This window comes from Heliangelus exortis, chromosome 9, assembly GCF_036169615.1.
Source record: "Heliangelus exortis chromosome 9, bHelExo1.hap1, whole genome shotgun sequence".
Classification (NCBI taxonomy): Eukaryota; Metazoa; Chordata; class Aves; order Apodiformes; family Trochilidae; genus Heliangelus; species Heliangelus exortis.
In genome coordinates this window covers 17366471-17392786 of record NC_092430.1, presented here as the reverse complement: position 1 = coordinate 17392786, position 26316 = coordinate 17366471, and the positions used below count along the sequence as shown (strand labels likewise).

Here is a 26316-nt window from a genome sequence, read left to right as displayed (position 1 = left end):
ACCAAAAGGGAAATTTTCTGAAGTGCCAAGCTCCCAAGGGAGCATATGCAGAGGACAGGTGCCATACACCCGTAGTGTGGTAGAAGACAAAATCTCATTGCTACATCTACCTCTTTTAACACAAGCCAAGTGATTAAACAGACTGAATGGACAGATTGATTTAACTGTTTGCAGAGGTCCTGTGAAGTATGACTTTTATATGGAGGTTAAGAACACAGAGCCAAATGAATTTAGCAAGAAATCAGCAGTAGGGGATTGTGCTGAGCATTCTAGGTCCACACAGAGGTTTCTGAAAAGCCTGCCAGCTTGTATTTACCTTCAGTATTGCTTAGAGTAAGCAGGCTCCAGGCATTTAGTCCTTTTCTGAACAGTCCAAAAGAGCAGTGGATGTGCTTGACTTCCTTCACTTACACCTTTAAGCAACACCAAACCATTATCTTGTCCAAAACCACACATTATTGTTAAATGCAATTATGGGTTTGATACAGGAGCACGAGGTGACATCCATCCATGTCAGATGGGAAGTCAGACAAGGTGACTACTATTGCCTTAGAAAAAAACTAGTACTTACTGCCTATCTTGCCCAAAAAGATGGATGGCAATGATTGCACAATCAAGGTTGCTCTCAGAGGCTTTTCTAGTCTTCCTACCAAACATAAATCTTGATTGAAAGCAACAGAAAGCATCAAGCCCACTCTGTCCTTCAGAAATGCAATTAACACTCCTCTAAAAAGTGTGCATTTACCTGCCCATATGATGCTGCATCATGCCCTGGGGAACAGCAAGTTCCCTACTTTGTCTTTTTTGCTACTCTGTTCTCAGCACAGGTAAAACCACCCCACTGCACACACCACCAAGGCCTGAAGGATGGGGATATTTCACCACAGAGCAACTTTCCCCTTGGATATTAACCCCTGGGTAAGTAAGCAGCTCACACCACAAAGCTGGTTACCATGGAGCAAAGGAGAAAGGAATTTGGAAAAAACAAAAGTGGAATTGTTACTTGGCACAAAGATTTAAAAGCCTCTGGCAAAAAAAATCCATTTATGGAACTACATGTTAAACCTCTTTTTTTAAAGCCACCTTTACATTGCAAAAGGAAAAAAAAGTACACGTCCAAGGAGATTTTTAAAATCACCAGGTCTTGCACCGAGTTTGTAAATGGTTTTACTAAGAGTTCTGTAGCTGTCCTTCCCTCTCTCCACCAGTTCTTACTTCTCAACATCTGGAGGGCACAATGCCTTTCCCATCTGTTTTCATCATGGCAAAGGATAACAGGTTTCATAGGATTTAAGATGCATCTTTTCAGTACAATCTAGCACAAAACCAAACCCCAGCCATTTCAGGATTCTACATTCAGATGTTTTAATAACTCTTCTCTAGTTGTAAACAGCAAGGTCGTGAGTTATTATGAACATTTATACTAATTCAATGGTGTGCTGATTTCCTTCCTTCCTATTATGTGCTTAGAATCTCTTGAGGAAAAAGTAGCCACGAGTTATTTCACTTACCTATTAGGCCCTGCTCAGTCATATGCCACAACTAGAGACCTAAAATTCAAAATGAAAGAAAGCAAACAAGCTGGTAACACCAGGATAGTTTTTATTTGCTCCCTGAATTAAATATTGACAGATACAGAAAATTCAGATACCGACTATTTCCCCAACATTTACAAGACTGAGTTTGCAATGTCAGAAAACAAGCACATTTATGCACAATCCTGGCAACTTATAGTGTGAGTGCACAAGATGGCCCTGCCTGAACATCAGTTTTGAAGAGGCAGTATCCCTGGTCTCCAGCATCCAACGCTGTCCCCTCACTGACAATTGTGGCACCACTGAACGGCCAAGTAAATATCCTGAGTGGCAGCTCCAGTGCATTTCCTCCCTCCCCAGGAAGGATTTATTCCATGCTTCTCCTGAAGGGGCAGAGGCAAGGTCAGCACATCCAACAAATAACCCACCTAGGAACATGAGCTGATTCTGTGCCTTTTTTGCTCTGTTCTTTGAGAGCAGGGAAGAACACAGCATAGTGACACTTTCAAGAAAGCTGATCTTAAAGGCCTCATTCCTGCCACGCATTGTCTGACCTGGCAAAAAAGTGCCAGAGGCACACTCATCCTCTGCTGCACACTGAGTTGCTCTGCAGCTGCTGAACTTGTCAGTGGATTTTTGCAGCACTTTCCCTGCTGTCTAAGGGAAGTTTTCAAATAAATAAAAAGGACATGAAGTAAGCAAGCTTGTGTAACTGAAATCACATGGGAACACAAAGCACATGCTGTTGAAGGAAATACCATTTGCTCCTTTTCACACTGGAGCATAACTTAGGAACTTGCATCCTCCTTAAATCAGCCGCTGTGGTCAGGGCCTCCAGAGCAAAACACGTGTAGCTGGTGCAGCAGGAGAAGCCAGGCACCTTTCCTCCCTTTTTATTTAAAAAAAAAAGAAAAAAAAGAAAGAAAAAAAAAAAGAAGATGTTTTTCTAAAACATGTCTGCTAGGCTGGGGACACACAGAAGACAAGATCATTGCTAAGATGTAGTGATCCACACAGCACTGCACTGGCCAGTGTGCATCCACTGTTGGCCAGCCCCTGCAGGGAGAACTGAGCACGTATCATCCCCTGTTCTACAGATGGGGAAAATGCATTGTTTCACCATCTCTACTGTTCAACGTTCTGTTCAATCCTAGCACGGCAGATGGCAATAGATTTTCCCTTCTGGAAAGATCACAGACGTGCCTCCTAGGCTGCAAAATGCCTTGGGCATCCTCAGACAACTGCATCTTCTCCAGGCACAGGAACTCCTGAATCCCAGTCCTGCACTGCAGATCCTGATCCACATGCTCCTACTCACCAACCTTGCCAGTGTCTCTTCAGCAGTTCCCTTAGCTCCAGAAGCAATAACGACTCCAAATAACTCAGCTGTATGACCATTCTTCCCAAAGGTTAGATTTATAAGGGTGCTGTATGCATTTGCATCTATTTGCTCCCTTTGTATTAGTAACAAAGACCTCCCATAACATAGCTTATAGTGCACCAAATCCAGCCTTCAGAGGGATTCTAGGTATCACCACCACCTGCTCTTCCCTTATGGTTTTTACACTGGGCTGTGACCATCCAACATGAAAGTGCCACTGGGCAAGTGAGGGAGGGAAGTGGCAAAGTTGGGAACAGGCAACTTAATGATGGGATTGTCAGTCACTTCGATGTCAGGCCCCACATCTACACACCATACACTGGCATTGATCTTGCCCTGCCCACCCGGCCCAGAAAGACAGTGAGAGTGCCTCTTCTCATAGTGAGTCACCATGTCAGTCTTGGTCGCCATCAGACGACTCTTCTTCTGCCTCCTCCAGCCACTGGATAAACTTCTGGAGCTGTAGAGAACAAAATGTAACTGGGTAATAAGTGACACCAAACAGATGCTGGGAATGCTCAACAACCACACTGTGTCAGTGAGCACAATATCATGCACAAGAAAGATAAAGTACTTCCAGAAGACATGGAAACAAAGGCAGATTGAGGGAGAGAGAACTGAAAGTTTAGATGAAAAACAACTGGGATGCCATGAACAAATTCAGGCTGATCGGATTCCTGAGGGAGATCCCTCCAAGTCAGACACTCCCCACAACACTCAGCAAAAAGATAAAAGTTTGAGTTTTTCAGAGCTTGAGGGAGATGAGATGACAGCTGCACCTTAGCCAAAATGTTAGGAAAATCCTGCTGGGAAAAACCTACTCTCTGAGAAACTGGTATAAAGAACCTTTTACCTGGGCTCAAATAAGCAGCTGAAAGCACTGCTGACCTATGCTAAGAGCTGACTTTGCAAAGGTTTTAAACAAAGTTGGAGTTCTTCGGAGATGCCTTTTTTTCCCCTGCTTCTCTTCAAGAACAAGGGAGGAGGACTGGAGCAGGGCTCAGCAAAACTGCAGCAACAAAGTTTTGCCTGATGAAGAGGGGAAGTTTATATGCTTCTTGCAACACAAGCCAAATTAAACCACTCAGTACAGCAAATGCTTAGAAATATATGTAAAGGGACTGGTGAGCCAGGACTGAAAGCTTCAAAGGAATTTCATGGGGCCAGCACACAGGGCATTGGCCTAAAGCCCATTTTAAAAAAGGGTGTTGGCTTAGAGAAACCGTGCTGCTACTCCAGAAAGCGTTGGCCTCGTGATTCAGCAAGCCCACTAAAACCAATCTCCCTCTCCCACCACCTTCATTCCTCATTCTACGGGACGATCACGACAGAACACACAGAAATCTCTGTTCTGGAGAACAAACCCATGTTGCTTAGTGTCCAATGCACTGGTGCATTTCTGGCCTACCATGTAACAGCAGCTGCTCCAGAGACAGTGACAATGGCACTGAACTCCACTCTGAAGTTCTTTTAGCAGCTGTTGTCTTTCTCTGCTTCACATCCCCTCCCCCCATCTCTGCAAACACCTTTGGGACTTACCCGCTGGTTTTTACGAAGCTGCTTTCCCTTGTCAGATGTGTCCCGCAAAGAGAACCAATTGAGTATTACATCTTCTTCCAGAATTTCCAGCTGGTAAAATGTCATCAACACCTGCATCGATTAAAAAAGAGAAACAGGGCTCTCTATAACTCTTTTGGGGCTAGCTCATGTCCAAGCACAAAGTTTGCACATCATCTGTGTCTCCCAGCTCCAGCTTCAACAGAAGGCACTCAGTCTGCTTCATTTTGCTTTTATTGTTAAAAATAACTGTGCTGCTCCTACCAAGCCTTATGTTCCTGACAGATGCTATGACACACAATGAATCAAAGCTCAAGCCCCACCAACTTCAGCTCTGTGGATGCAGGGTATGACAGAGAGCTGTGGGCAACAAAGGGCCACAGAGGATGTCAGCTCAAGATGTTGCTTAAGTTCTCTTTTTAAAGCATCCCCAAACCCATCCCAAAAGCAGCTCTAACAAGCAACTCTTATGCAGGCCCACATATACACAAGGGTGACATGTTCAGCAAAAAAGATGCATCTACCCAGTTCTGCCCCAGGTTCCTCCTCCTGCCAGTTCTCTCTTTTAAATGCCTTATGGCAGATGTCAAAGCAATTGGTCATTCATAAGCTCAAATTCCTGCCCAATGCAGTGAGGGTAAGATGCAATCATGCTTTCTCAGGGTGCTTTTGTGCACTTTGCTCAGGCACTTTGCAGCCGGTCTCCTTGCAGCAGAGCATTGACAAAGCTGGCTGACAATTCCAAATATAAAGTGTCACACTTCAAGTCACAGCCTCTAGGGAAACCCAGGCCCCTACAACAATGGACACATGCCAAACAATTGCTGTAATTCAAGGACGTTGTGGCTCACCAGACTGAAGGCCTGTGGCTCCATCCTAAGTGCTTTGCTATTAGCCAGAAGCACTGGTAGCAGAAGTTGGAATTACTCTTTCTTGAGTAAACAAGAGTTAAAGAAGGCTCTCGGTGAGCTCTTCCAAGAGACAGGAGCTTCCTGAGACACTGCTTAGGAAAGACTTGAGAGCCAAGTCAAATGCTCTCAGTGTAAAAGGGCAGAAAGAACACAGGGACGAAGTATTTGTGAAGGAGGGTGAGGAGAAACATACTGAAAAAAAACCTCAGAAGGGGGCAGACAGGTAAAATAAGCCACATGGCAGCTCCCCTTTACTCTCAGTTTCCTAAGTGGCTCAGCCTGAATAAGAAAACCCACCCTTATTCCCAGCTTTGCTTGTTTTGCACTCTGAAGTAGGATAAACTATTTGGCAGTTAAATCTCAGGGACCACGGAGAGACAAATGGAGTAAAGCTCTTCCTTAAGGCCTCTGGCCTTGCCTCTTCCAGCCTTACACTACAAGGGCATCTAGGTTAGAAGCTGCAAAATAATAGCTCTGTTTAGGCTGCCTGCTGGTAATTAATACTCACCCTCAGCTGTGCTCTCTCACAGACACAGGCAGACATAGAACTTTTTTTTTTTTTTAAGGCAATTTTTATAGATGGATTTTCTACACACCCTCTCCACTGAGACCCCGAAGTTTTTTTTCCCCTAAAGCCAACGAGCCAATGATGCAAACAGGATGCATTTCACCATGAACCTAGCAAAAACAGGCCCTCAGAGTTTGAAGCAGATACTCACTTTAGCTATTGATGTGCAGAGACTGTCATGTTCCAAGAAGAATTCCTCAATGGCAAATAAGGCAGTCAAGTGATCTGATGCCCGTTTTATGTAGTTCTTAAACAACGGGGTCCAGTTCTTCAACAGCTGCAGGAGAAAAACAGAAGAGTTCCTGAGCTATGAGATGGCTGTGTGCACTCAGCCCTGTTTCTCAGCTGTGTTGCACTGTGAAACTGACCCAGGGAACCATTTTAAGAAGCGATTCAACTGACCATTTAATATATTTGCCCCGCTCTGTCCATGAAACAGATGCTATTAAGTCTCACACAAACAAGTAGGATGTGGCTTTCCTAAGTAGCTTTGAGGATATCAATTAGCGTCCTTGATTTTGCCTCTTGGATGGAATACTAACTTATCACAATAAATGTATTAAATGAGTACACTCAGGGTTCCTCAGAATTATTCTGTTTAAGATGATTGTTAACAAGCAGTAGCCCTTCCAGAGGGAGAGCTCCAGGACAAGCAGGAGAGCAAGAACCCAGGCCAGCATGGACTACCAAAGGTAGCCTGTGCTAGAAAATAGTGTGCAACTAATCCACAGTACCATACTTCCATTGCCTCTGCAGACATGTTTGCTATGCAACCATGCTGGAATTTGCATGTCTCAAGCAGGAACAAAGAAGGGGATTAGTACAAACAAACTGATCTGTAGTAGTACATCGACTTGCTCAAGGAACAATAGGAACAGTACATAGTGATCCTAATCATCATGGTACCACAACAAAAACCTGAGGGTTGCATGGCATATTTCCAGTAAGTATTTTAGTCTTTGGCAAAACTCTTAATCCTAAACACTCTTCCCTCCTCTACAACCATCTCCTGAATTTTTATCATGTTTTGGAATTCTACACTTCAAATGTAGTAAAGCTACTAGCCAGTCAGTTCCAGGCTAAGAAATATTCTGTAATACCTTTCTGTTAATGCTTTTAGATCATGAGCAGGCACAATTGTAGCCAGAAGCTACAGAGTTTCTGAAAGCAAATGATTTATAAAGAATGCATAGCTATAAACACTCAAAAGGCCAGGACTCCATCCAGTATTCCTATTGCCAAGAAAGGGAAAGAAGGAAAAATACACCATCTCAGGTCAGGAACATGCACTGTACAGTAACTGGTGCTAAGTGGGAATGCTCAGCCACAGAGCCCCCAGCAAAAACACACCCATGAGCCTGTATGATCACAGAAGCTGTTTTGGGAACTTCATGAAAATCCGAACTGCAAAATTAGAAGCTTGCAATTATTTTAGATTGAATAAAAGATGGAAAAATGTGAAGACATACCTGACAAAAAGCCCTACAGACAATATCATTAACTTTCTAGACTTTAATTTGACCTGGTTAACTCCTCAAAACAATCTTCATTCTGGAGAAAGCAATCACATTCCTCTGACAGACTGACTCCTTTTTCATGGGATCTGGTCAATGGTGTTTTATCAACTTCAGAGAGGTTGGTGAGCCACTTTTCTTTTACCAGAAAAACAGTCTTGACACCAGGCTTATTTGACCTCTACCTCTACATCTAGCACAGAATACCATCAAGAAGAACATGCAAAACATGAGGGACAAAGCTAAAATTCCAACCTGTTACACTATAACATCTGTGCTGATCAACATAAAATGCTTCAATGAAAGCAGAGATCCATTTGGTCCCCAAATAACTGACCTCATGTTGGGTTCACTTGCATGGCATTACAAAAGAGCAAGACTCTTTTTCCTTACAGAAACCAAGAGGTGCACCAAACATGCTGGCTGCTGGGCAGCAGTGCAGGCACTGCCCAGCTCAGCAAACTGAACTGCTATATTGCCTCACCCAGGTCCCTTTAGACATCCTCACATACATAACCTTGTTTGACACTGCTTTAAGTGACAACAGAAGCACAGCCTTCAGTTTATCTGCAGTTTCAGCCACATTTGCTCAAACCATGTCTACAGTTCTAGAAAAGGTCTTGTTTTCTGTATCATCTTTGCTTTACAATTTGTACAAGAGCCAAACAAAATCTCTGCCGTACACTGAGCCAGATAACTCCATTTCTCAAGACTCCATGTTTCATCCGAGAAATACCCACAGGTATATCCTTTACCAGATGTTTCCTAAAATTCCTGCAACACTTAAGAGCTTCATGCTCAGGGGCCAGCCCTCCAGAGCAAATACTGTTGTTTCAAGTCAATCCATACATCATAACCATGGCATTTCCACAATTTCCCCTCCTGAGCTGTCTGGGACTGCTCTACCATCACTCTTACACAAGCAACACATCTTCCTTCAGCACCTCGTAAGAGCTGAGCTACAAAGAGAGTCAGAAACATAAAACAGTTTTGTAAAGTTTTGGACTTCTGATATTCACCACTATGCAAATATCCCCACCTCATACTAAGCAACACTTTGCCATACCTGAACCACTATAAGCAAACCTCAGGCCAATACCACTAATGATTGAGGCAGTTTTAGCTGCACAGCTAAGCACTTCAGCTACACGCTTTCACTGTGTACTAACCCATACCATGCTGGTGCTTGGGATTCTCAGAGTGTAAGTATGAGTATTAGTAAATCAATGGAGTGATTTTGCATTTAGATTGTTATCTCTTCTCACAAGGGCAAGTTGATCTGTGTTGTTAAACATGGACAGAGGTAAACCCCTCATGTACTCCATCACTGGTAGCTTCTAAGAGACATTATGGGTTTATATAGCAGCCATTATCCCAGACTAAAAACATTTCTGACTAGTCTGGTAGTGAAGTTCTCCTGTCCTATTCATACTAGATTAGGAGCCCAGTCTGGGAGACAGAAAGATGCCATAACGTAGCTGGAAAAAAACCCGAAACCTAAATACACTACCCTACACAGCTGCCAACTCCACACAACCTGTTGTCTAAATGTATTGCTTTCCACCTAAGAGCTTAACATCTGCTCTAATGTTCTCTTCAGTCCTCTTAATTGTACTTTTCTAAGACAGCACATAGTATTAAATAAACGGGCTGGAAAAATGAACAAAAGCAAGCAGAATTTAAACACTGAGCAGCAAAATTCATCTAATCCATCTGATGAACAGATCGGTTCAGATGGATGTTCCTTTCCACACATCCAGATGCTTTTTAGAGGAGATTCTACTCTGTCTCCTGTGAGTCAGGAAATAGAAATCACTCTCACAGTCCACCTCTTTAGTGACAAAACACCACTCTGTACCTTTGCTCAAAGACAATGATATCGTGCCTTTACATTTGGTTGGAAAACAATGGCACCTGTTACAGTATGCAGATAAGTAAGACCTGGAAAAGGATCCCACTGGGACAGGCATGATCTCTGCTGCCTCAGGGACAAGACTTATGATGGAAATGAACCAGGTTCCTGGAATGCAAGCCTGTAAAGGCCTCTCTAACAGTCCCTCTCTTGTCTTCTGTAACTGATGGACTTCTGCCACCACTAAGAGGAAACAAACGATAAGTACTTGAGTTCCCCACACCTACCATCTCAGCTGAATCCTGTCAAGCAGTTACAATAGTTTCAGTTCACTTTCACTTCTACAGGAGACAAAGAGGTTCATGAACTAAGGAGTTCAAGAGTCTTCAGGCTTAACCAAAAAGAATTCTCAGCCAGAAACTACCCTGCCATCCAACAGACCCCTACACACTAGGAGACAAGCCCAAAGAAGACTCAAATGAAGAGGACTCACAGGAAGTAATGCTGAGAAATAGTTCTGGGAGTCCAGGTTTGCATCCAGCTGCTGCAGTGGGAACTCTAGGATCACTTTACTGAGCACCTGCATCATCTCCTTCAGGCCAATGTTATATGCATACCTGTAAGAAAAAAATGAAAAACATTTCACACTATCTGGTCTCTGCAGACTGTAGCTCTTCAGAGATACAGAAGAAAAAATTATTTTCATCTTCAGGCTCATTTTTGGTTTGGTTTTGTTTTCCAAATATTCAGGCAATAAAACTGCCTTGCATTGCATCAAGACCTTCATAATGCCACAAGTCCTGAAAATCTGCTAACACAGTGGAATGATGTGCTGCAGGAACAGCATCCTCATGTTTTCTAGAGTGCTACAGGAATACTGTTGCACAACAGAAGGGAAACAGGATTTTGTGAGAAATAGGTAAAAGGCACTTTGATTACGTGTTCTAGGCTTGCTGCTGTAAAAAGAGAGTGGACATGCTATACCACACCTCAACCCCAGCTGCACGCAGCTGGTTGGATGTTGCAATGCAGAAAGCAGCAGCCCCTGTCTGAAATTACATGCAGTCTGTGCCAAAAACTGGCTTGCTCTCTTCAGTCCACAGTTACTTAAGAGCAATTCAATCTTTTGCAGAAGAATTAAGGCAGGAAAAGCCTAACCACTGAGGATGCTACAGATGCAGCTGGTACTCTGTATCAAGTCCTATTGTCATTCAGTCACAATCTCTAATCTGCATTTCTCATGCTCTATATTGATAAATAAATGTTTAATAAAACAAACATGGGTATTCACACAGTTTCTCCTTTCTAGATCTGCCGTCAAACCCAACTGTTCGGTGTAAGGGGCAGAATCCCTAAAGGAACACTCACTTGAGGGAGTTGATTTCTAGGACCAAGTTGTCACAGGAAATGTTTTCTTCTTCACCCCTCTGTAATGTACCCAGAACCTCATTCTGGAAAACTAATGAAAGGAAGGACAAGTAGTTAGAAATGAGAGGGGAAAGCACAGGTTCTTTAAACTGTTCATTACTGAAGAGTCTATGCTACTAACAAAGTAAGCATTCTGACAAAGATGTCTATTTGTTCTCTCTAAACTGGCTGAAATCCACATCAAGTGTACCTATAAATAGCGGAATATAATTCAATAGAGACTACCTACTAGATATCATTTATCTCTCCACACAAACTCTACAAAGCCATTTACCTCTACAACCTTTTAGAGCAGTTGCTATTTTACTTTCACAATCTAACCTTTCCTATTCAGGCAAACTTCATCTTCCCATAACTAAAGATGTGAATTCAAGCCTAAGATTTATCGGTTTAATTTCTTTCTCCCTCTCCCCCCCCAGTTTGGCTTGAACCCCTTTCAAACCCAGGTAAGCTTAATATAACAAAAGAGAAAACCAAAATATAACTGTAAAAAGAGGCAGCTCCTACAAGGACATGTTATTCTCCAGCCCAATTACAGCAGTATGTTCTCCACACAGAGAAACTCTGCTGGACCTTAACAGAATCTCCAATCTTAGAAAATAACAGTGCCATTTAAACAGACAACCCAGGGAGGTCACTTTCATGAAGGCCCCATGATCAGGAACGAAAAATATGGAGGAACTTTGTCTAGTTTCTTATCCTTGGCTGCCTTGTGTTAACACAACAGCAGTACAGGGGATATTACAGAACTCTGTAGAAAATGCAGGTAGTGAGGTCAGGAAACAAACATACTATAGAGATCCACAACTTTTCCAATATACCTGGAGAAAGCGACACAAATTTCACACTCACTGCACTATCTGCAGGCTCACCATACTTCTTAACAGCCCACTTCTCACCTTTGATGTCATCTAGCTGAGGGGACACTGCTCGACTGTCTGGTCCCTCAGAGCCCATGCTCAGGTCGCTGTCTGACTCACTCTCTTCTTCAGAATGCATAGCTGGGCCTGATAAAGAAAAGACACACTCAAAAGCTGCAGCTGTCAAGTACATAGGGAACCAGGTATCCCACAGACTTCCCAACCAAGTCAGCAACTATCTGTCCTTGCAAGGAAGCTTCTGCTTTCAGGTCCAGATGATTAAATTTACTGCAGAGGAACTGCTACAGTTAGCATTTGGATAATGGGACTTTTTTAAGAGTCTGCAGGCAGACAACAAAGGACAGGGACAGAGAGAAATGCAATTTGCCCAGAATGCTGGCTCATGATGGAGCAATGTCACCAGCAGGAAGAAAGCCAGCAGTACTTGGAACAGTCAGTGTGTATTCCCTCCAAGGGAGGGCCTGGTATACCATAGTTTGCCATTCATTGCAGACAGCTGTGGATGTTAAATCAAAGACACAATAAATATCTTCCACAGAAGAATACAGGGAGAGAATGTGGTCCACCACATTGCCTCCACACACATTATATGGAGCCAGTCCACTTCACAAAGTCCAGGCCTTACCCTAGACACAATTATCAGTGTCCCATTCAGCCACCCAGTTTCATCACCACAGGTCTGTTTGTCCCCAGGTGACTACATTGAACTTTTTCTCACCCCATAGGCTTTGTCTCTGCTCTTCTTCATCCTCTTCATTCTTGTCATCTGCTTTCCAGAGATAGCCTCTGCCCTCCGAGCCCACATCCTTTTTATTGTAACCTGGAAAAGAAGCAGTGATTAGGAGGAAAATGTACTGGATCTGCTTACAGGCAAACCTGATAAAGACTGGTATAACCTGCATATTACTGCCCCTGAATAACCTTTATCCAGAGGGAGCTGGGATTCCTGCAGACGCATACAGATTCCAGCTTCTCTCTTCTCACTTGCCTTGACAAGTGACTGACTTGCTCCTCCCTACAGCAGCAACATTAAGCTGACCATGCTTAGATCCCCCAACAAAGGTAGAAACAGTACTTCACAAGGAGAAAGTCCTTGGACACACTCCAGGTATGAGGATGCAGATCTTGCAATCTGCCTTGACCCGAACATCTTTCCCAACTTCACTTACTGTCGGAGCCTACAAGGCTTTTATACTCTAAGAAAAATGGAAAATATCTGAGTCTCCAAAGATTTTAATACTGGAGTACTGAGGTACTTCTCTCACTGTCCAACTTGAGCCAGATATCCTTGCTGCTTGCCCTTTTGAAAACACACGTGTCCCAAGCTGAATGCAGCACTAAGCTCCAGCCTGGCACTGAAAGCTCTAGAATGGGAAAGGGAAAGACCCTAAAAAAATCATGGAAGGCAAAGCCCTCTACATAGCCTGAGTGCATGGAATCAGAGACTGTCATACCTTTCAGTTTCACTTTGCTTTCTTCCTTGTTCACACCAGAATCATCACTGAATTGGTCATCATCCTCTTCCTCCTCATCTGGTGGGTGCAAGGAGATCACTGTGCCCTCAGAAAGTGTGATGCCAGGACCTACTACTACCTGCAAATATGCAAAACATATCTTAATGAAGAAATACTCTGACTGCTACTTTGTAGCTCCACCAGCAGGGACAACAGCTGCTCCACACAAGCTGTAAACTAACAAGCATAACTGAAGACACCACACTGCTAGATCACATACCTGCACCAAACAAAAGGAAGAAAAAAGGTGCAAGAAGTAGCATAACCACCACCCCTGCAAAAAGGCAGGCCTGTACTCTGGTATGGTCTAGTCCCAAGCCTGTGAATCTGCCCAGAAAAGCAGAAAGCAGAACAGACATAAACACAGCTCACCTGAGAAGAGAGGACACAGTGGGGTTCTAGCTTTACTTTCTCCTTCACTTCAGCTTCATCGCAGATAACAGAACGATAAATCTTCACATTATCTGCTATGTGTACTCTGTCCCAGAGAAAAGCTCCATCCAAAATTACTTTATCACCTGTTAAAAACCAGTGAGCACAAATATATCTAGCAAGGTAGTTTGCTGCTCTCCCATACTGCTCTGTCCACTAGATAGTATCTCACTGAATCCCGGTGCACTATGGATGAAAGGTAAAAACTGGCCTTAAGATGCCTTGGCCACTTCTTCACCCAAAGCTAAGAGACAAGTTTGTTCTCTACACATAACAAGTTGACAGCAACAAATGTCATCTTGGTTTTGCACAAATACAGCCAGACCACAACAAGATTCCATCCAAGACAAAGAGGGAGTAGCAGGCAGCTCAGAAAAACAGGGACAGATGTCCCTCATTTGCAGGATGTTGGTGGGTGATAGATAACTCTAGATCAGTAAAGGTTGTGCATTCTCTACTGTTGAAACTACTTATCTGCATAAAATGCCTTCCCTATGTCACCATCATTATGGCACCCTGAAAACCTGTATCTATTTCCTCTGCTGGAAAGCCAAGCTTTTCTCCTTTCTTCCCATCAGAAATCAATGAGTACACCCACCCAACATCCTCTCCCAGAGCCAAATGCACTTTAAAAACTAAATCCCAACAGCCTGTCCTCCATTTTTGTACTCACCTATCCTACAGTTCTGCCCAATAACGCTGTTGGTTATGGAGCAGTTGCTGCCAATGACAGTTCCCTGCCCAATGAGGACGTTCTCAGCCAGCACGCTGCCGTGGCCAAGGCTTACATCCACCCCTCGGTAAATGTTGTGTTTGGAGTGGGTGTAACTCTGATTCTTGTCATCAGTGAAGTTCATCTCTGGAGTCAAAGGATAAACCCATCGTCGGATGATGTCAGAGCACACAGCTTCATACATCAGCAGGTTGCATATATGGGCACCGTACTCTTCCGTGGTGACATGCATGTGGATCTGGTTCCCCAGGACCTGGCAGAGAGGCAGGGGTGGGTGTGTCAAAAGATTATACAGTGCAAAGTAACAGGGCCATCCTTGTAACAACCCTCTCCTTACCTCCTCGTTCACCAACAGACCACGCACAAAGTCATCCCGTGTCTGGTAGTCAAAATTGTCTGTGAATAGTTCAGCCACCTGCCCAGGTATAAAATATAAGGAAATAATATAGTTAGCAGAAAATGTTGCCAGGGAAACCAGATAATTAATGGCTGTTCAGTGGTTCTCACAGAGATGAGTTATACAGTATAGGAAAGTGATGCTCTTGCCTTGAATAAAGCTTTGATTCCTTCTGCTAGGAGGAGTGCTGACCTTCCCATCTTCCCCTCCTAACAGGGACTACAAACAGATTCTGGTTTTCAGAGGTGGCAAAACATGGATTTCCTATTTCCAAGCAGTCTGCCCAGCCTCACTTTGAAGTTTTGCTCCCAAAGGAAGGCTGTAGACCAGCTTTTTCATATTCATATGTGGAAGAGATGCCAGTGAGCCTAGGCTGGAATAATCCTGAATGCTACCCTAACATGGCATCAATTTTCAAGTACTGACACTTTCCCATAGCATTGCTATCACCTCTGTTCCACAGATGTTACTGTACTTGAAGTGAAATTGCCTATTTTCCAGAGTAGTTTCAACCTGTGCTGAATCAGGCAGTCTACCAATGGATCTCCTGTCTACTTCTTCCTAGACTCAAGCAGTGGATGCTCAATACAGACTGAGCACTCAGAGCCACTTGATCATTCAGGCTCTCAGCTCAGCCACTAAGCACAACTGGTGTTCTGGTTTCCAAATCCAGTACAGTAGTGCCATGCACAATCCCTGCACACCAGCAGGACAACAGGAGCAATGCAGATTGAATTTTGGGCCCCCAGGAGGGCAGAGCTCACCTGTGGAGAGCAGATGCTGATATGACAATCCAGCAAGTCATGGCGCACTTCAATGTTCTCTATGGAGTTCTGGAACAGACTCTGAAAGAGGAAAAAAATCAGATGTTCTGAGTGCCTCACACAGTACCAAACCCAAAACTCCTTCTAAAAGCCAGGAGTAGTATTGACTTAGTTGTTAACCTAGCTGAAGTTCTGAAGATCAGAGAAATCTACACTGAAACACAGCCTGGGCAGGCACAGCCTGGCCACACACAGAGCTGTGTGTCAGTCAGCAGAGTCTGCCCTCCTACTCAACAATGCAGCTTTCCAAGAAACAGCTTTTACTTCAAACAATCCCTTTTCCTCTAGGAGGCTCCTTACCTTATGTGCTGAGAGTTACAAATGTACAAAGGACATTTGTAAATCAAAACACAATACTTATATCTTACGTACCCCCTGTGGATTTTGACAACCTTGGGTTGGTGGTTTTTTGTTTGTTTTGGTTTTTGTTGGCTTTGTTCTTTCCTTTTTGGTTTCCTACAGTGATCTGGTGATGTCATTGGATGGTACAAAAATCGTATGATTACTGATTTGGGAATGAAAATGCCATATAATCAGTCCTAGTTCTGACACAAAAAATAGAAAAGTCCACCTATCTCACTGGAAAGCTGCCTCCAGACATTTACAGAGCACTTACTGCATTATTAGTAGAGCCCATAACCTTTTTAGGTGAACAGTAAAGACAGAGGTAATAAGAGGTACTACCCCTTGCATATGCTGTTACTCCATTCTCCAAGCCAGGCTGAGTGCTGCTTCAAAATGGTTTGTGTACAACAGCAGAATATGCATCCCTGTCTGGGAATCTCTGAGACAGCACAAATCATCCACCTTCCTTGTTTCACATGGAGAAAGGGAGTCAAATGAATTCAACAAGCAAATTGTGAGAAATATGTCTGCCTGTTTTCAAACTTCAAAATGAGTCCCAGTCATGTGTGTCCCAATTTCACCAAACCTCAAATAAAGGTTAAAGGGGGAAATAAAAAAAACAAGCCTGTTTGCCAAGAATTACTTTCTATCATCTGCTCCTCTAAAAGAAGCAGCAAGCACAGTTCCCCAGCCCTCTCTCAAGGAGGACCTCCCTGGGGTGGGCTGCTTCACCACCCCTGCCCTTTTCCACCCGTCAGGTTCCAGACGCACCATGGGAAAGCGGAAGCGTTTCAGCCCCTGGGTTCTCTGGTAGTGAAGGACACGGTTTGTGGCACTGTCCATAGCAATAACAATGTCATCCTCTTTGCACCTGGCGTGGTGACCAGGTGAGGACTCCTTGAATATCATCGTCATCACCGAAACATTCTTTTCCATCTTCCGACGCAACCTGAAAAAGAAGGGCAGAGCTTTTATATCACTTGTCAGAGTCTCAGCACACCAGACAAGTGTGTGCTCCTTTCAACACCTACTTGTGCTCTTCCAAGGCTTTGGATATATTGAAATTGGACACCACATCTCCAGTGACGAGGATGAAGTCAGAACGAACAAGGGACTTGGCGTCAACGTCCCGCAGGACGTCACCAAGGGAGCGGTACAGGTCAGAAGTCACAAACCTCACCGTGTTGGGAGAGGTGTGGCGGCACCACTTGGATCTTCTGGAAGGAGGAAAACACAACAGGAAGGCATAAAGATTATATTCTTACAGAGAACACACTAGGACACAGTGCTTGCCACATCCACAAGTGAATACAAGGAGAATCTTGTTGCAATGAGCCCACTCTAGGTAGGCTCAGCCACTGTCATTTGCTCTCAGCAGATGAACTGAAGAGGGTCAGACCTTGAGATGACAGCTTACAGAAACCTGGGAAACCCAAATCCACTGTGAGACAGTTTTGCCAAAGGAAAAGTCACACAGAACCCAAACACTGTTCTTGGAAAGCAGTACCTCAGACAGGGAAAAGACTGCACTCTTTCCTTTGGCTTGCAAACCTGCAGCTTGCAGAGGCAAAGGTGCCGTGAGAGCTGTTTCCACAGCTGCATGGCACACCAAGACAGGACAGAACACAAAAGGTGTCACTCAATTTATATGGCTACCCACTGGAAACACCTGCTCTTAGACAATAAAAGTTAAATGCCAGTGTAAATGCAGTTACAAAACGCTCAACACTTTTAATATCCTGCACAACCACACTCCCTCACAGGAGGAATGGTCAACTCTGAGATGTGCCAGGAGACAGGTAGTGAAAAGAAAACTCTTACACACGTTTTTCATCAGAAAGATCAGTGAGACCTTTGAGGCTTGTTGAAGGACAGAAGAATCCTTTCCATGATAAAGCTAAGAGGAAGATTCTTACTGTAAATGTTCTTTTATCTCGGCTGACTTCCAGCAGCAGAAAACAAAGGTTTCTTCCACTCCAGTTGCTGTTAGAAACTCCAAGGTATAGTCAATCATGGCCACATTTGCCATAGGTAAAAGAGCCTGAAAAAACAACAAAAAGCACAACACAAACCCCAATATATATAAACAGCTGAACAGATGCTCTGTGCCTCAACATCAGCAGCAGCCCCTGACAAACATCATCAGTACTATCAGAAAAATAACACAAGTAACTGCTCCACCACATTTTATCAAATTTTTTTAGAGTTGATCAAAAGGGTAAGAGTTCATTTTTGATCTTCTATAGGAGCAGATCCTCATTTCAGAAAGGAAGACATAAAAAAAGTGAAGTTATCACACACAGAACTCTTCAAGCTGACTCAAATAAATATGATGGAACAAAAACCAAACCAACCAAACAAAAACACACAAAAAACCTCCAAAACAACAACAAAAAAATCTCAAAGTGCTGATTCCCTGACTCAGGTTTTAACCGTTTCCAGAAAAACCTGTCAGACATGCATTATGAAGCCACAGGAATATGAGTGTTCAGAATTACACAAGGGGAAAAAAAACCCGGAACCCAAAGTGAAGCAAATATTCTCTTGAGGTTCAAGACATGCTTTTAAAACACTTTACTGATTCACAGCTGAGTGACCTAATATTCTTTAATTCATTTTTGGTGATGATCTGCTTTAGGCCTGAGCTCGCGTGTGTAATTATGACCACCACAAACATTTAATCAGCAAACGAGGCAAGATAATTGTTCAGACCTAAGTTCTCCAGAAGAGCTCTTTTCTTTAACACAAAGCCTTCTGATCTGGATGATTAAAGTGGTTTCCCCGTCCATTTTCCTCGCCACAATCGTTTACCCATTGGCACTGGTAAGGGCAAAAGACTCTGCTTCTTTTCTCTATCAGAAACAAATCTGCCCAAACGCGCTGCCACACGGCACCAACTTGAGATGGAAAAGCGAACAGCGCGGCTTGCCTCGCCATATGGAAAGTCAAACAGCACCAGTCGAGCAATTAAATCCTCGCTGCCTCTCCAGCGGGGAATATAAATTCTTGCAAGAGCGAAGAACCGGTCAGAGCCTTCCACAGAGCGGGGGAAAGCGGGCAGAGCCGCGTCGGAGGGGGCTGCCCGAGCCCGGGCGGGAGCTGGGGCCCAGCGGCACCCCGGGACCTGCCTGGGGGACCACGCATTCCCCCGACCCAGCCCAGGGTTCCCACCGCGGACCCGACCATTGCTTCCCGAGAGCACACCCAGCACAGCCCTGCAGGGACGGGAGCGATTGGGACCGGCGGCCCCGGGGAAACCGGCGACAGGGGAGCGGGGGCAAGCATGGGGGATTTCTCACCCGCGGCCGATCTTTGGAGATAGGGAAGAAGCGGCGGTTGAAACTGTCGGCTATCAGCACGGCCTGGAGCGGCGGCGGAGGCTCCTCCTGGGGGTCGGGGCCGCGGCCCCCCCCCGCCCCAGCACCCCGCCTGCCCGTGCCGCGGGCCGCCATCTCCTCACGCTGCCTCAGCTCCCACCTTCCGCTTCCGGCCCCGCGACGGAAGCAGCGACGGGAGCGCGGCAGGGACAGAAGAGCGTGGGGTGGCGGCGCGCGTTGCTGGGCTAACACTGCCAGGCTGCCAGCAGTCATGTGATGTGTGTGACGTGCTGTGATGTGTGTGACGTGATGTGATGTGTGTGACGTGATGTGATGTGTGTGACGTGATGTGGTGTGTGTGACGTGATGTGATGTGTGTGACGTGTGTGATGCGATGTGATGTGCCTGTGCCTGCCGGTCTCTCTGCAAGGGCTGGAACTCCATGTGAAGCAGCTCTGCTCTGAACTCCCCCTTGAACACTTGCAGCCTCCATCAGGGAGCGCCCCACAGTCCCTGAGGGGCCTCTCGAAGCCCCCCCAGAGGCACCTCCAGCGAGGAGAGCAGGAGAGCAGCAGGGGTTTCCCTGTGGGGTGCCTGTGCACCCCGCTCCGAGGCAGGGGTTGTCTTCCCCAGGATGGAGCCGGGCACGGGCGCATCAGCACACGGCACACGGTGTGGCTTTGCCATCCTGGTGATGGGGTGATTAAGGGAGGCACAACCCAATCACCGACCCAGAGTACTGTCCAAACGTCTTGGGCAGCCTCTAAAGCCCCAGGGTAGAGCTCAGGGGTCTCTGGTGGATTGTGAGTGGGAGAAGAGTGTAATCCCTAACACACAGCATTCCTGCCCACCACTTGAAATGCAGGTTCAGGGCTGAGGCAGTAGAAAACAAAGTCTCCTCTGTCTCCTGAAGGACTCTGCAGCATTGGGTATTCCCTAAAATTTCCCTTACGTGGTGCCATCTGCACTAAGTACCTTGTGACTGAGCCCTTGCTGTGCCACACCTCGTGGCTGAGTTCCTTGACCTTACCAAGTCGTTTGGAAAACAAGCAAAGATGGACACAGTGAGAGAATAGAAATGAGCTGCCCTAGGGATATAAATCTTCCTTATCCTTTTCAAAAATAGGTACCTGCATACCCTTGGGAATGCTGTTGCCTCAGCAAAGAAGCTAACCCCTGAAAAAAAGCTCCCAGATGGTTTCAGCCTAGGGGTTACAGCCTGAGGAACCATCCAGGAGATGGATTTGTCATTGCCTGAGGACAAGGCAGCATCTTGCTTCCTGCCTTCACAGCACTAAGTGCATAAACAACACCAGAAATCAGGTCTGATCCAGCCTGCACAGCCAGTGCCAGTGTCAAGACCGGGTACACAGAGCTAGACAGGACAATCAGCAGATTATCTGGCTAATTACATCCTGTTCTTTCCAAATGAGGCGAGTTTCCAGGACATTGCCCTGGTAAATTGACAGGAGCAGGGGAAGACAAGTCAAGGTAACTGCTAATGAACTGAACTCGAAATCTGCCTGATAAATATTCCTTGGGCTTTGCACACACAATTCCCTTCAGGTTCATCAGAGACTTACAGGCCAGTAGCACCGAGGCCAAATATTTTCTGAAAGCAGTGTAATTCCAGGTGTGCTTTTAAAATTGAAATTATGTCATGAAGATTGAAATGAGGCTGTACTGGGTTATACTGGAGGTCCATCAATCCCAGTATCCCACAGTGGGTGGGCAGGGGGTGAGAACATACATAGGCTGTAAGGCTTTCTCTTATTCCCCTATCCTTAGATAACTCTGGACAGAGCATCCATCAGCTCTGGGATTGATAAGTGTGGTGGGATGCTCTGCTTTCTGAGGCATCCCCCCAGGTCTGTTCCTACATTTTTAACCCTTCTCTATTTTCCACTGTGGTCCTCTCTAAGCATTTGGTTGTTCCCTACATTTGTCTCTGCACAGAGAATGGCCCATGAGGCATTGCTAAGCCTTGGCAGGCAGCTACAGATTTTGTCCCATTTTAGATGGCTTTGAGGCTCCACATTGATCACAGCTCAGTGAGACCTGTGTCAGTGTGTCCCCAGGGTGTTGAGACTTGGATAAGTAAGATCAGCAGAGCTATGGGATATGTGTCATCTCAGCTCCAGTTTAGGCACCAACTGTGTGCAGTCAGTGCCTAATCTCAGCTCTGTTTGGCCCATGTCATGCTGGCAGGGAGCCTGGTTTGGCTGGGGCTCTCCCTGGCTCAGGGTGTCTGGGCTCAGGGGTCTGTCCTGAGCTTAACAAGGATGGGCTGATGGGCTTGCCAAGCTTACAGAGGGAGCTGCCTGCCCCAAGCATGCTTGGAGGAGCTCGTGCCCTGGGAGAAGGGGTAGGTAACAGCCAGGATATGCTTACCTTGTGCAGCCCCAAGATTTACCTGAGCACCCACCTGTGGACTACAGGTAAAAGGAAAGAGGAAAAGGTAAGAGGAAAACTGCAAACCTTGAGTAAGTCAGTAAACATGAAAGCCAGATGGATTCTGCATCCCAACTCTCCTGCTGGCCTGCCTCCCTCCCTACCTCCCACACCCTGAGCTCCAGCCAAGCTGACAGCAAGGACACTGATTCACAGGCTACTTCCCCACTTTTTCCTCGTTTGGGCCTCTCCTGTGCTTCTCAGCAGAAGGTTTCTGGCAGATGAACTGCTGGGCTCCCCCACTCTCAGCATCATGCTGTGCCTTGCTTGACAGCCTTGAGAAGGGGAGCCAAAGACACAAGATCACCCTATTTGTGTCCCCCTGGCTTTCCACTTACCCTGGGATGCTGCTTGCATGAACTCCCTGGTGGCCTTTTCCTGGTGGTGAGATGCTGGCCACAGCAGAAGCCACCTGCTAACCAACCAGGAGGCTGCCTAGCTGCTGCCTGAGCTCTGGGCTGTCACAGCTCTCTCTAACTCAGCTGCCCCATGTTTTTGTGTTGCCCCTGTGCCAGATAGGATGTGTAATGAGACAAGCAAGTCCTGTACCTCCCCAGCTGCCAGAATATGAACACAGGGGCAGGTGGGCTCCTGTTGGAAGGAATGGAGCATTCATGATGAGCAGAGTGCAGTATGGGAGTGCTGCTGGGGGATGCTCATCCCACACTGCTGGGTACTGCACAGGAATGTCAAGCTGCATGAGCTACACAGGTGTCCCTGGAAAGGCAGGGAAGAGCAGAAGTTTCCCAGTGCCTGGAAAAGGGATGTCCATCTGATACTGTGTGCAGACTGACCATCCCTGCCCAGAGCTCAGGAATCTGAAATGAGAGGAGAGGTGGTGGTGAAAGCACTGCTAAGCCCCAGAATAAAGGTCTCTCAGATTTACTTTTTTCCTGGAGCTTTTTCTGATCCCAGGCTTTCCCCTCACAGACACAGGCTGGGGTGTAGGATATATTGCCCTAGGTATTTTAGCTGATTTTTCAGCCCTTTACAAACCTTGCTCTAGTTCCTCCCCTTTGGAACGATTTTGCTCTCTCCCCTTGGCCTTAGAAAGCAACATCTCCTTTCAGGTTCCTTACGTAGTTCTTGGATGAAGTTTGTGTGATGGGATGCATCTTTCAGGACATGTAGATTCTTGTAGCAGGAGAAACTGGGAACAGCTTGTCCCAAGCAGGTGTGTAAAGGTAACCCAGAGAGGCCCACACTTCTGTAATAAACATTGGCTGGTAGGAAGGGATCTGTGGGCTGAGAGAAAGATATCTTCTCTGGAGGGCAAAAGGACTGAGCAAGACATAGAGCCACACAATATCAACCTTGGGACTCTAGGGATAGGCAGGGAAATGCTGTGTTGCAAGGGGTTATGGGGACAGAGTCTGGTGTCACCTGCATCAGAAGAAGGGAACTCAAAGTGCTAAGTCAGGGCTACAGGGGGCAAGGAGGGAATTCCCAGGAGAAGGATCGGTGGCCACTCTCTGATCCAGGGCCTCATTTTAAGAGCTCTCTAGCTGGCTCCATCCCAACCCTTTGCTCTCCCCCCACGCAGAGGCCTGATGCCTCCAGTGCAGAGCAGCTACATCAGCAAGACTTGTTGCTCTGTTCCTTGCTCCATGATGGTGCTGCTCCCTCCTCTTGTTCCTCCTCTCTCATCTTGTCCAGAGAAGGAAAAGAGCTCCTGCAGCATCCCTCCCCAGAGCAGCTCTGGGAAGTAGAAAATGCTGAAGGAATTATCCATCCTTCTGTCTGCTGCCAGCACCAGATGCCTCATTTCAGTAAGTAGCCAGCCCTGCTTCCCACTGCCTGATCTGCCAGAAGTGAGGGGGAGCTTTGATCAAGGCACAGCTATCTGAGTTGCCTTTCCTGCAAGGGCCCTGTTGAGAGGAGAGGGCACATTTCTTTTAACCCTTCCTTTCCTGTGACTCTAGAGCTTCATGGGAAAGGCACACTTGTCAGAGCTCTCAGCCCAAGGAACTTCACATTTCAAGGGATGGCTAGGAGCTGAGTGATACTCAGATACTCAGATACTCACTCAGATCCATTCAGTTGCTCATGCACCCAGAGTTTTGTATTAGAAAGGTTTTGTGCTGGGGCTGGCTTAGGATCTAATGAATAAAGTGAGAGAACTCAGCAGCCCTCTTCCATCACATCAAAGCCATGAAGGGATCACGTTATGTTGACAGATGCTGTAAACTACAGATCTGGTTATTGAACTTAGGTTTCTCATGGACTCATTCCAACACTACTTTTAATTTTCAGAGATATATTGCAAACAGTAATATGCTCATGGTTTCAGAGAAGTAGAAAGAAGTAGTTGATTAATGACTGTTTTCCCAGTAGTGTAGATGTGCTGGTTCCAGCTTTAGAAGCTACCAAAGAAAAAGCTATATACTGGAAATCAGAAAAAAATTAAGTCTCTCCAATTAGAGGTTACTTTCTCTGTTTCTTCCAGATCAAAGCAATTAATAATGCTATAATCCAATGTGCAAACCAACACTGAAAACTGGAGTTGATTCATATCAGACCTTGCATGTAAGTCCCCTGCAGAGAGCAGGCCCTGGCTTTTTTAACGGCAGAGGATGCAGCAATAGGATTCACAAAGGCCATACACTGCTAGAGCTCATTTTTCCCACCCCCATGAAGAGCTGCTGTATTTTCAAAGCAGGAGCAGCTGGTGATTGATGCTACACGTGACTCACTCCAACAAGGAGTTTGCTCTGAACAGGGTATTTTCCATTAGTTCGACCTGGTTCAACCTTCTTTCTTTAAGACGAAGCCAGATGCTGCTCACTGATGGAATGGATCTTTTGTACAGAAGTGGTTTGAGGCCTTTTTCTGGTTTTCATACAGTGAGGTACATTTTATTGCCTCTGTCACACGGTTATCATCAGTCATGCATGTTTTTGGAGGAGGAACTGAGCCACGAGCTGGAGATGTGATACAGTTGTGGTGACAGAACAATTTGGTGACTATCCTAGGAACTGAGCACCACCACCACCCTGCTCCCATCCTGTAACCACATGCTGATGCTTCTAATCTTTGTATGTCCCAGCTCCCATGTGCTGTGCTCCCAGTCCTGGGGAGAGGGCAGGGGAGGTCTGGAGGTTGGGCCATGCTTTGGTTATCAGTATTAGGCTAGATTTGTTATTCTAAGTGTTGTGGGGCTGTGGTTGGTGTTAACCAGGCTGCAGACCCTAAAGCTGCTTCCCACTCCTTGACCAGTGTCCTCATCTCTACAGTCACAGCTGGGAAGGTTCCTGTCTTCCCATGTCATGATGGGGAGCATCACGTGGCAGACAGTGCTTTTTATTTTCAGTTAACCCGATTAATCCATGATTATACATGGGGCTTTTCCTATTAGTGGCTCAGGAACAGCTGGGGGACACCCCCATCTGCAGGGCATGGCACAGGCACGTGACATGGCTCTGTCAAATCAAACCTGGTTCAGACATACATTTTCCTCTTCAGAGATTTCTGCAGCCTTCACAAACAGCCTCAAGGTTTAGGCTGATCAATATTTCCTTTTGGGGTACATCTTCACCGCAAGTCTTGCATTAGCTAAGTCAGGCTGTTGCCTAGGCTTTGTCCCAAACATTTTGGTGTCCCACAACAGTGGTCCCCATGGTCCTACTGGTTGATGCAGTGAGGTGAGAAAACAGCAAGTGCCACAGCCACCTGTACTGAGATCCATTCTCCTTGCACTGTCCATCACTCAGGGGCCAAGAGTCCCCCAGGACACATTGTTCACCCACCATCTTCTGTGCCAGTCCCACAGAGAGCCATGGGGTGTTGGGGCTTGCAATGTACAGAGGGGAGTGTGGAACTCCTGAGGACATGGGCACCTGTGTGGTGGCATTGCAGCATGGCTGCTGGTGCTCAGAGAGAGAGCTTCCTGAGGAAGGAAAAGCAATTAGTTCAGCAAAACAAGATGTACAGAGGGGGGTTGTCTCAAAAGTCCCAAATAAGCCATTTCTGCTCTTCCTGGGGAAAGAAAGCAGGAGACAACTCTCTGAACACAGAGCTTCTTCCCTTCTCCTGCAACCCCAAGCAAGAGTCTCCAAATCACAGTTTCTTGCCCCCATTACCCTCGAGTGCAGCAGGGCCACCCCATGCAACCTGGTCACCATGGAAGCCGGGAGACCCCCAGCACCAGCTGCAGCAGCGAGGACAGAGCTGTGTTGGACTTGCAGCTTTCCCTTTTTTGCCAGTTTTCAGCTGCACAGCGACAGTCCCAGAGGCCCAACACTCTCTGACCTTGGCTGTCCTCATTTGCTTCTAAAACTGGATGATCACTCTGGCAAGATCCAAACTTGGCATCCCATCTGGTCTTTTCTGTGTCACATGGGATTCTAGGCATCACCAGGGGCTCCCAGCATTTTTAATTATTTTTCTCTTTTTTTTTTAAAGCCCTTTTTTGTTCATGCTGCTTGTGGTGTTTCCAATGAGACAGAAAGCTCCTCTGCTGCAGGCTGCATGCTGTGTGCTCACTGAGGCTGGTTCATCCTCCTTCATCATTTTCTTCAAGGGATGCCTGAGAGCACAGGGGCAAAAGCAGGGTGGCAGTTCCCGTGCTGTGCTGGAGGGCAGAGGGTGCATTATGGAAAAGCCCAAGGGCTTAAGGACACACAGGGAAATAGAGACCTTGACTCCAGCAGTAGTGGCAGTCCCTGCAAGTGTTGCCC

At 46.0% G+C, this 26316-nt stretch overlaps 1 protein-coding gene across 3 annotated transcripts; it reads right to left on the bottom strand.

The window, feature by feature from the left end:
* Positions 1–1585: 1585 nt before the first annotated feature.
* On the bottom strand, positions 1586–19367 carry EIF2B5 (eukaryotic translation initiation factor 2B subunit epsilon). Of its 3 annotated transcripts, none has more exons than XM_071752490.1 (17): positions 19172–19367; positions 17789–17913; positions 16904–17089; positions 16644–16821; positions 15468–15548; positions 14644–14721; positions 14247–14559; positions 13514–13659; positions 13082–13220; positions 12346–12447; positions 11646–11753; positions 10687–10777; positions 9812–9935; positions 6104–6229; positions 4456–4566; positions 3307–3376; positions 2313–2424 (listed from the first exon to the last, which is right to left on the bottom strand). In XM_071752490.1, the coding sequence occupies exons 1-16, from the start codon at positions 19322–19324 to the stop codon at positions 3311–3313; spliced, it is 2127 nt and encodes a 708-aa protein (XP_071608591.1). In that variant the 5' UTR covers positions 19325–19367; the 3' UTR covers positions 2313–2424; positions 3307–3310. The 3 variants fall into 3 exon arrangements, with proteins under 3 accessions (XP_071608589.1, XP_071608591.1, XP_071608590.1); XM_071752489.1 differs by having other exon boundaries at positions 2333–2424; positions 3297–3376; XM_071752488.1 differs by having other exon boundaries at positions 1586–3376.
* Between the last annotated feature and the right edge of the window lie 6949 nt (positions 19368–26316).